Source organism: Brassica oleracea, chromosome C7 (genome assembly GCF_000695525.1).
Source record: "Brassica oleracea var. oleracea cultivar TO1000 chromosome C7, BOL, whole genome shotgun sequence".
NCBI lineage: Eukaryota > Viridiplantae > Streptophyta > Magnoliopsida > Brassicales > Brassicaceae > Brassica > Brassica oleracea.
The window spans coordinates 28,651,687-28,663,300 of record NC_027754.1 but is presented as its reverse complement, the minus strand read 5'-3'; the positions used below and the strand labels follow the sequence as shown (position 1 = coordinate 28,663,300).

The following is an 11,614-nucleotide window of genomic DNA, read 5'->3' as shown; positions in this document are numbered from 1 at the left end:
TAAAGGCAATTTAGAACTGATCTCAAATAGAAACATCAATTTCTCTCATATGATTAATTAACAAGATGAACGCAGCCAGAAAAAAAAAAGATTAACAAGATGAATATATGATTAACATGATCAATCAAATTGACGTTGGTTTTACATATAGGAGAATTAAGAAAAGAAGAACAACAACGAACAATTAAGCGTAGGGATTAATTAGCAGAGAACATGTCACTGACGTGGCCACCAAGCCAAGGATCCATGGTCTCGGACCTAATTTCCCATGTCGGATCAAAGGCTTCCCATGGCATACTCTTGAGATCTTCCACCGAAACCCTCAGGTATACCGGGATTTTGCATCACGGTACCTAGAACACGGCGAACAAGTCCATCAAAGACGACTTTATTTATGGACCCATCTGCGTTTACCCATGGATATATAGGCACTGGTGATTTCTCACAAGTAGATTCCTTTGTTTCACCTCCGAAACTCATTCCAAATGTAACAGATGGACTTTTCATAGATGCTTCATGCAAACCGCTTGTTTGAGCCGTTTCAGGAAGGTTAAGAATTGTAACCTTGTGAACGCTGTAACCAGCAACGTGCTCACGCTCGTCCTGTGAAGCAATGCCGATCCTAGAGACATCGTTTGACCTATGTTCCCCAATTTATATTAGTATCAAGACCCTGAAACCAAAAGACTGTATTTTTAATGAACACGTTCAGAAACGGTGAACATGTTGTCTGGATGACACACGAGACCAGACATATGGTTAAATGGAAGAGTTGTTTTGAATTCAGAGATTCTGCTGTTTTCCCCGCAGAACAACGAGTTGATCTTCGATAAAATACAATGAGATATCAAGGAAGCAACACAAATTGTCTTAAGCGAACTCAATGAAAAGGAAATACATGATACATCCACCCTCATGTTGAAGTCTATTGAAGATTCCTCATTTGCCATCGTTCTGTTAAGATATCTGGAATGAAATTCGGAGTGAACTCCGTGATACTTGAGTGACCCAATGCTGAAGGAAGAAGGAAGCCAGCCTCATAGCTATATCTAAGAGTATCTCTATCGGTGGAGATGGTGATTTGGGGTGCCTAACAAAAAAAAAATTAATATGTTATATTTATGTATTTTAATTTAATTACTTTAATAAATATTAATTAATGAAAAAGAAACATGTGGCACTAAAGTTTATTAACTGATCTTAAGAACATGAGTTTAAAGAACCTCAACCATTTCTCTTTCCTATTTTTTTGTATTTATATTATTACCTTTTGATTAGGTATTTTTTTGCAACATGCTGTTGGAGAAGCTCTAATGACATTAGTTTTATAGTGTTTGTTGTTGTTCAAATCAGAATTTTGGATTTTTGGTACGGATAACTCTCTTGAAGATCAGGTGCATAAAGTGCGTCACAGAATTGATAGAATAATGGTTGAGATTGATATAGTGTATTTTTGACACATTGTACATATACTTTCTAAAGTGTTTTCAGGTTTTATCGAGCCTTTCTAGTTTATTTCGAGTCATTTCAGGTCTGGGATAGGTTAGGAGGCTCTTGGAGGAACACATGAAGAAAAGAATGCAAATTGGAGATTTTCACGCGGAGCAGCCGACCAGAGCACCCGAGTGCCTGCTCCAGCGGCATAGATTTTTAAGAAAGTTTAATATTTCGAGATTTTACCTAGGGATCCTCATTTTTCCTCCTGGACCGCCACAGATCTGCAAAAATACATTTTCTTATCATTTTTTAGAAACTACGTTATGTTTGAGGGAGATTATTAAGAGAGAAAACTTGTAGCTTTGTTAAGGGAGAATAATTTCTACATGCTTTAGAGAAGATTTCTAAAGCCTGTTTGCTTATTATTATTGGTTCAGACATGTTTTTTCATCTATTATCTATGTATTTTCTCTCTTCATGGCTAAGTAGTCAATTGTTAGGTCTAGGGTATTAGGGTGTTTAGATCCATGAGTTAAATACAAATAAGGATTATTGTTGTGATTGTCTCCATTCATGGTTACGCTTACCGCATGCATTTAACTAATCATTTAGTGTTTGAAACTAGGTCTAATCTAATCATTAAAAAAACTTAGATTGCTAGAAACAACATGAATGGGCAACTTGTCTCTAACCAGTGAAAGTAGATATTATGGCAACTTGTGAACAAATCGAATCTGAGCTTAATGTTTGTCTTCATATTCTAATCCAAGCGACAATTTATGTGTTACAATTGCTTGATAAAAGGTGAGATGCCACGAGAGTGGATCGAGTTATATGTGTATTTCGAGTTCTAGACTTGTTTGAAATTGTTCCTTGAATAGTTATTTAGCTCATGATCGTTTGACACCTGATACTTCACCCTAGACTTAGCATCTTTTATATTCTGAAACCAAACCAACTCTGATACTTGCTTTATTTTAATTATTTTATTTTATTTAAATTGATTTGTCTTAGCTTGATATCGAACTCACAGAAACAAAGTGTAAGAACGGTCTTTTGGAATTGAACCTCAGATATTACATCTACACTGTTAGATTGCAGTGAAGCACTCAAATTTAGTGTATCAAAGATTAGAGTATGAGATTTGTCTACTAATAGTCTTGGGGAGAGAGCTTCTTCATATGGTTTAGTAAATTAAGGTGGTAAGTTGTTCATTTATTAGCTAGTTAGGATATTCAGACAGAATATGAAAGCGGACACCATATGTCAAACTGTCAAACGTCAACCAACTTCTTTTCTAATACAATGTAGCAAAGGAAATATGGAGCTAATTCCAATCGCAAAACCAAGTGAAACAATGTAAAATAGGACTGTTATCAGTTTGACCCCTGTAAAATTATTCTCTCCCTCTGCCGTTGGTTATAGATTTGGAAAGACTCATCCGCTTTAAAAGAAGAGGGAAGGTGTTCTTCAGAGAAGGGGCCCAAGGTGATATGTTTCACTTCTCAGACGAGAAAGAGATTAGGGTGGTGCTGATGAGCCCCGTGAACTCACCGGTAAATAAAAAACTATTAGACAATTCAAGAAAGAAAGATGTAGAACTATGCGCAAATCTATTTCGATAAAAATCTTGATGAACCCACCAAAACTTTTTGGCATGTTGTAAGAAAGCTACACTACTCCCACAACAAGTTGTGCTGTGAAACAATGGGCATCGCCTTTTGGTGTAAGTTGTCTCTCCAAGCCTAGTTGGCAACATTGAAATCCAATTACATTCCCTTACTCGCGTCGGCAGAGAGATAGCAGCGACATCCGGAATGGTGATAGACTCGCTTGACGGTGGTTAAACGGCAGTAGTGGGCCGACGAAGCAGTTAGCGCTCAAAGGCAAGACACCGGGGCAGTAGAAGCTTTTACGTACAGAGAATTAGGGAACCCCCCCCCCCTCCGGCGAAGGATTTGATCTGGTGAGATGGAATACGAAGAGTCCATATCCGACACTTCCACTTACACCAAGAGAAGGATAGTCGGCGAGAGGGAAGGCAGAGTCGGGGACGAAATGGTGAACACAAAGCACGGCGGAGGTGAAGCTATGAGGAGACGATTATTAAGGATACATATGTAGATATGGAAAGGGTTGTAATGTCAATATCTCTAACCTAGATTTACCTTTGTAATCATCCTATATATTGTACTCTAATCATCTCTAATAAGATCATACTCCACATTCTATATGGTATCAGAGCCGTCGCTCCTAAAAACCTAAATCTCATTGTTTAAAATTTTCTTTTCACACCACCATGTCTTCTTTAAACAACAACACCTTTCCTGCAATAATCACCGAAACAATTACCACAAACCAAAACAATCAGACCCTTCTTAACATAAACATGTCTGGCGTCTCAAAACTTACACAAACCAATTACCTCATGTGGAGTCTCCAAGTTCATGCTTTGGTTGATGGATATGGCCTTGTTGGTCATCTCGATGGATCGACAATTGTTCCCACTCCTGACATTACAATCAATGGTGAAACATCCCCGAATCCATATCATGTCATCTGGAAAAGACAAGATCGTCTAATCTATAGTGCACTCCTCGGTGCAATAATGCTGCCTCTACAACCGATGGTCTCTCGCGCTACTACTGCGGCTCAGGTTTGGGACACTCTGGCCTCTACCTATGCTAAGCCAAGTCGTGCACACATCAAGAATCTCTGCAATCAACTAAAGTACTGGAAGAAAGAGAACAAGACTATTGATGTCTATGTTCAAGGTGCTACCACAAGATTTGATCAGCTGGCCATTCTCGGGAAGCCAATGGATCATGAAGATCAAGTTGATGCAATTTTGGAGGGCCTGCCTGATGAATACAAACAGGTCATTGACTAGATTAAAGGTCGTGAAGTTTCTCCCTCGATCACCGAGATTCATGAGAAGTTGTTGCATCATGAAACCAAGCTTCAAACCTCCTCTCCGGTGACTCAAGCCATCTTTCATAACTCAGTGAATCTGGTGCACAATAAGAATCAGTCCACATATCAGAATCATGGAAAAAACAAGCAACACAGCAATCACTACAGCTCACAAGTCAGGCCAAACAACATCAACACCAACATAAACTGGCAGCAACAGTCTCGTGGCCCAAGATCATACCTTGGTAAGTGTCAGATATGTGGCACACAAGGGCATGGAGCCAAACGTTGCCCTCAACTCTGGAGCTTCCAGGTGGCCTCCCAGCTGAATCCTTTCACCCCATGGCAGTCTCACGCCAACATGGCAGCTGAAAATCCATACACGGCTAACAATTGGTTGCTTGACAGTGGTGCAACTCACCACATAACCTCAGACCTGCAGAACCTGTCATTACATCAACCATATGAACAAGGTGAGACTGTGGTGATTGCCGATGGATCAAATCAGTCAATCACACATATGGGTTCCTCTTCTCTCCTTTCTCAAAACAAACCTATTGCATTACACGATGTTCTGTGTGTTCCTAATATACACAAGAATCTGATTTCTGTGTATCGTTTATGCAACACTAATAAAGTACTGGTGGAATTATTTCCTTCTTCTTTTAAGGTGAAGGATCTGACCACGGGGACCCGGTTAATCCAAGGCAACACTAAGGGTCAACTATATGAATGGCCGCGAGTTACATCTACACCTACGGCGTTCTTTACTTCTCCAACTTCTAAAGCTACAATGTTTTCTTGGAATTCTCGTTTGGGTCATCCCTCTTTCTCAATTTAAAACAAAACAATCTCTAAATTTTCTCTTCATGTTTCTCAGTTATCAAATAAAAGTTTGCCTTGCTCAGACTGCATGATTAATAAAAGCCATAAACTCTATTTTTCTGATTCAAGCATAACATCTACTAGACCTCTCGAAATCATTTTCACGGATGTGTGGTCATCACCAATTCTATCCACTGACCACTTCAAATATTATCTTGTTCTGGTAGATCACTATACTCGATATTCTTGGCTTTACCCTCTAAAGCAGAAATCTCTTCTTTTTTTTTCTTTTTTTTTCTAAAGCAGAAATCTCAAGTCAAGGAAACATTTGTAGCCTATAAAGAGTTGGTTGAGAACCGGTTTCAAACTCGAATTGGGACACTATTTTTAGACAATGGTGGAGAGTTTATAGCATTGAGATCATACCTTCAGCAACATGGGATATCGCATCTCACATCTCCTCCGCATACACCAGAACACAATGGAGTTGCAGAGCGGTAGCACCGACATGTTGTGGAGACTGGTTTGACCCTGATGTCTCACGCATCCATGCCCAAAGAGTATTTGCCATTTGCATTTGCGGCTGCAATCTTCTTGATCAATCGTTTACCAACTCCAAACCTTGAGTTTCAATCACCGTATGAGAAACTCTTTCAAAAACAACCAAACTACAACAGACTTCGGGTGCATATGCTTTCCATGGTTACGTCCCTACACGAAACACAAGTTGGAAGATCGGTCAAAAGAATGTGTCTTTCTCGGGTATTCAACGACTCAGCGTGCTTACCTGTGTGCTCATCTTCCCACTGGTCGTCTGTACCTATCTCAACATGTTTTCTTCCAAGAAACAGTCTTCTCGTTTGCGGCTCCAACTTCTCGAAAGTCTCCGATTTCAGAAACAGAAGACCATGTTGCTTCCTCGCCTCAACCGCAAGTAACTCCAATTCCGGTACAGCAACGACAAGCTCCGATGACTCAAGCTTCCCTGTGCTTGGATTCTCACCCTAGCTCCTCCACCGTTCCTTCGTCTTGGGTCATTCTTCCACAATCTCAGGTATCGTCTTCTAACTCTAAAACTCATTTCTCTTCTCCATCTTACTCTGAGCCCACTGTTCCATTTCAAAATGGGCCGCAACCCACGGCCTAGCCCAACCACTAAATAAATGAAAACCAACAACCCACCACCTCAAACCCACAACCCATATCCTTTCTGAGCCAAAATCATCAAACCAGTGAACCAGAAATAACAACCACCTTATAATCAAATCCAATTGCCAATTCTCAATCCGAACCATCCCAAAACCAACCCCAAAACCAACATCCTATGCAAACAAGGTCTAAAAACAAAATCACTAAACCAAACACCACCAAATTCATCCTAACCGCATCGACAATTTCTGAACCAAAAGAACTCAGAACCTTAGCTCAAGCTCTTCGCGATGAATGATGGCGTAAAAGTATGTCTGCAGAGTAGCGCTCAGATTGACTACGGAACATGGGACTTGGTTCCACCAGATTCGTCACAGAATTTGGTTAGTTGTTGATGAATTCACACAATAAAGTACAAGCCCAATGGCGACATCGAACAACTCAAATCCAGACTTGTAGCAAGGGGAAACACGCAGCGATATGGTGTCGATTATGGTGAGACTTCTAGTCATGTGATCAAATCTACTACAATCAGGCTTGTCCTAGACATTTCCGTCACTAAAGAATGGGAAATTAAACAACTTGACGTGAACAACATGTTCTTACAACGGGAACTACAAGAGGAGGTTTACATAACGCAAACGCCAAGCTTCATCGATCATGACAGACCACAACACGTTTGTCGTCTCAAGAAACCAATCTACGGGCTCAAGCAAGCTCCTCGTGCCTGGTATATGGCTCTCAGACAACATTTCCTCGACATGGGTTTCCAAAACTTTCTTTCGGATACATCACTCTTCACACGGATCACAGGCTCTCAGTATACGTACATACTGGTGTACGTTGATGACATCATCGTCACAGGGAGTCAACCAAACGTCATCGCAGCTGTTCTCCACTCCTTCGCTCAACGCTTCTCTATCAAAGATCCAACAGATCTTCATTATATTTTGGGTATTGAAGTTAACAAAACCGCCAAGGGACTGCATCTTATGCAACGTCGATACATTTTGGATCTTCTTGCTAAGACTAATATGATTGATGCAACGGCAGTCTCAACACCAATGGCGACCACACCAAAACTCACGCTTCACAGTGGTACTGTTTTATCAGACGTCTCTCAATATCGCTCCATTGTTGGTAGTCTGCAGTATTTAGCTTTCACTAGGCTGGACATTTCCTTTGCGGTAAATCGCTTCTCGCAATTCATGCATAAGCCCACGGAAACACATTGGCAAGCTGCAAAGCAAGTTCTCAGGTACTTGGCAGGAACTGTGAGTCATGGGATTCATATGAAGGTCGGTTCTCCTCTCACACTACACGCTTTTACGGACGCCGATTGGGCAGGGGATAGGGACGATTATGTCTCCACTAACGCATATGTCATATACCTTGGCTCTACTCCGGTGTCTTGGTCGTCGAAGAAGCAAAATGGGGTTACAAGATCGTCCACTGAAGCAGAATACAGGGCTGTCGCAAACACGGCGTTGAAACTGCGATGGATCTGTTCATTACTTCAAGAGCTCGGTATCAGGATCCCGATTACACCAGCTATCTATTGTGACAATGTTGGTGCAACATACTTGTGTGCGAACCCGGTTTTCCACTCAAGAATGAAGCACATAGCAATAGATTTCACTTCATCCGCAACATGATTCAACTGGGTATTGTTCGTGTGTCTCACGTCTCTACCAAAGATCAGTTGGCTGATGCTCTTACAAAACTACTCTCTCGCCAACAGTTCATCACAGCAATATCCAAGATTGGAGTCACAAGATTACCTCCATCATGAGGGGGATTATTAAGGATACAGATGTAGATATAGAAAGGGTTGTAATGTTAATATCTCTAACCTAGGTTTACCTTTGTAATCATCATATATATTGTACTCTAATCATCTCTAATAAGATCATATTCCACATTCTATAACAATGACGGGCGGGAGTAGAGAGGAGAGAGACGAGAGAAAAAGAGTACAGCAGTGGTGAGAGAACCTTCTCGACTCATCTCCGGAGAGAGGACCCACCAAGGAAGAAGAGCTGCCGGGAGGACTGCAGCGAAGAAGAGGAACCAAAGCTTCATCGGGTATTCTTTTCTCCGTTTAGTATAAGGTTACGATTCCATAGCACATAAAAACAGATGCAAAAACGATTAAGGAAATGAAAGCAAAGGACGTGACGTAATCCACAAGAACGGCCAGCATCGGCATAAAACTGTGTTGCATGCGCCCGAAAACATTGATATAGTTGTACAGTAAGATATTTCCCTATTCTAGATGACAAAAAAAACAAAAGGTTTGAGAAATTTGAGGCGGTTTTTTCAATGGTACGATAAATATTACTTTTTTCATTCAACGTTTGCAAATTATATTGTTGTCACATTTTTATTCTGTCACCACAGATGTAATGGTTAAACACTAGAATCATGGAGGTTTATAACTTTTTTCCCGGAATGCGCACTTTTGATTTGAGAATTGGGAATGTCGAGTGGCTTATCCAGGTACGTACAAACGCAGCCACCATACAAACATGCGAGAGGCCCCGGACACGGTAGCTTCACGTTTTCGCAATCTTTGTCGTCGTGACATTTGCTTTCTGTTGTTGTCATACCTTCATATAGATTATCAAAAATAAATAAAAAGGTAGTGATTAATTAATTCAAATTATATTATTGTCACATTTTTATGTTATCTGTCACCACAGATGTAATGGTTAAACACTAGAATCATGGAGGTTTATAATTTTTTTCCCGGAATGCGCACTTTTGATTTGAGAATTGGGAATGTCGAGTGGCTTATCCAGGTACGTACAAACGCAGCCACCATACAAACATGCGAGAGGCCCCGGACACGGTAGCTTCACGTTTTCGCAATCTTTGTCGTCGTGACATTTGCTTTCTGTTGTTGTCATACCTTCATATAGATTATCAAAAATAAATAAAAAGGTAGTGATTAATTAATTCAGATTAACCATAGACATAAAAATGACCAACACAGAATTCAGATTAATAGTTGATTCTGATATAAAATAAAACTAAAACTTCAACCGGTTGGATCCAAACTTGATGATTATTTTATTGGTTACTATGTTTCAAAAATCTATGAACTCAAACTAAAAGAAACTGAAACTGGACCCTCCTAGTTAACGTAATTCATTTGACAGAAAGAAACATATTGTAATCTAAGGTTCATATTATTTCAAACTAAATGAAAATAGCATTTATTTAAAATGATACAAAATTGTACTCGTTAATATATATAAAACCCCAATTGAATATATGAAAATCACATACATGTTGTAGTCATCAGAGATAGATGTATATATATATTATATATTAATATATTTATGTGTGTGTTTATTGTATATACATTTTTAAAATCATATATTTGTATACAAGCGAAGTACTTACAGAAGGCATATAGAAGGAACATGAACAAGAAGAAGACTGGTTTTGCTGAATTCATCTCTATACTTAAATTACGATATACTATTATTGTTTCTGAAATATAAGCGAAAATTTTTCTGGTTATTCATGACTTGTGAGTATGAGGGTACCATGAATTATATATTGCTTTTATTTAGGGAAATAAATTTTTTGACACCAATTTATTATTTTATTCCTAACTTAACTTTTATTATTCTTAATTACTATTTTCACACATATTCGTTTCCTTTCATGCAAAAAATTACATAATTATAATATAATTTACTTGATTTTGCTACATATTTTTTACTTTCCACAGATTTACTTGAAAAACTTAATTAGTATACAAATTAATAAGCCTTAATTTGATTTAAATTACTTGTGGCCAATCTTTTAAGTTGTATACTAATTAAGTTTTATACAACTTAATTAGTATCAAATTTGCTTTAGTTTGTTTTACACATATATTAAGAAAATGTCTTCACTTTTTGATTATAAATGTATTGTTTTCTCTATTTAGTGGTTTACAATAGTTTTGGACCAATTGTCTTCTAATAAGTGATTTTTTTTTTAATTTTTTAATTTATTAACCAATAAAAAGTGCATAGGAACACATATGACATATATCTTTTTGAAAACAAGTTTAGAGAGAAAAAAACATTTATCTTGCTGAAACATAAGGAGTATTGAATAAAATCCCAAAATAAATTTATATTATATATCAAAGTAATTTAAAATTTGTAATATAATATTTTGAAACTTACCAATTTTAATTTGACAAAAATACTAGATATATATATATATATATATACTAGGAGTTTTCTTGCGCTATGAACAAAAATAATTATTGTAAATAGAGTTTTATTTCAATTTATAGAAAAAGTTGGTTTACATTTTAACATTATTATTTTTATATTTAACTTCATCAATTTGGAAAAATTAAAATCATAAATGTAGTTCTATGTATTCTTGTTTCTTTTGATTTAGTTTGATTATTTTTATTTATTTAAATTTTGGTAGAATTAAAATTATATTTTCTAAGAATAACATTTATCTATATTATAATTACTATTTATTTAATATTTATATCATCCCTAATTTTAAAATTATATATTTAAATCTATATAACTTTTAATATTTTTTGTTTATTTTACTTAAAATATGTTAAACTGGCAAAAATCAATTTTTAATTTACTTAATGAACCATTACTTTTTTTTAAACTATTATTCAATTAAATATTAACAAAATATATATATTTGATTAGTATTGTTTTAGTTTTATATTTGTAAGGGACACTTAATTTTGATTATATATATATTTATTTATTTATTTATTTATTTTTACCAAATTACAAAAACATGAATAAAAATTATTCATTACTATATTTCAAAAATATTGACAAAGGTAATTTTTTGTAACGGAAATTTACTTTAGTGAATTATGTATGAGTTATTAGTTATTACTATATTAGAAAAAATCCTTCCAAAAATATGGATATTTATTTTAAAAAAAAATATACATGTGATAATTAAGTAATGTCATGTCACAATTTCTCAATGTTCTATAATTTTTTTGGCGAGAATGAATATGGTGATAAAAGATAAGCAAAACATTAATCAAATAATGTCTAGAAGATTTCAAAAATCTTGAAACAAAAGTAGTTTTTTTAAAGATTGATGTACGAATTATTATTTATTACCATATTAAAAAACAATTTGCCAAAAATATAGATATTTATAAAATAAATTATGCATGTCGTAATTAAGTGATATCATATCACAATTTCTCAAAGTCATATTATTAATTGGTAAGAATGAATATGGTGATGATACATAATGAAATCACTTCTCAAATAAAATATGTTCT

The 11,614-nt window shown here is 36.5% G+C and overlaps 1 protein-coding gene across 1 annotated transcript; it reads right to left on the bottom strand.

The window, feature by feature from the left end:
• Positions 1-8,639: 8,639 nt before the first annotated feature.
• Positions 8,640-9,838, bottom strand: LOC106305447 (putative defensin-like protein 304). The gene is made up of 3 exons (XM_013741815.1): positions 9,733-9,838; positions 9,086-9,235; positions 8,640-8,933 (listed from the first exon to the last, which is right to left on the bottom strand). Exons 1-3 carry the CDS (start codon positions 9,785-9,787, stop codon positions 8,734-8,736), a joined length of 405 nt encoding a protein of 134 aa, XP_013597269.1. The 5' UTR covers positions 9,788-9,838; the 3' UTR covers positions 8,640-8,733.
• Between the last annotated feature and the right edge of the window lie 1,776 nt (positions 9,839-11,614).

What these genes read in the sequence shown, in the direction of transcription:
- LOC106305447 (XM_013741815.1), bottom strand. Translation starts at nt 9,787, where the DNA reads ATGAATTCAGCAAAACCAGTCTTCTTCTTGTTCATGTTCCTTCTATAT. An exon ending in GTTCCTTCTATATGCCTTCT is followed by an intron (nt 9,236 to 9,732) that starts GTAAGTACTTCG and finishes ATCTATATGAAG; the next exon opens with GTATGACAACAACAGAAAGC. An exon ending in TCCCAATTCTCAAATCAAAA is followed by an intron (nt 8,934 to 9,085) that starts GTGCGCATTCCG and finishes ATCTATATGAAG; the next exon opens with GTATGACAACAACAGAAAGC.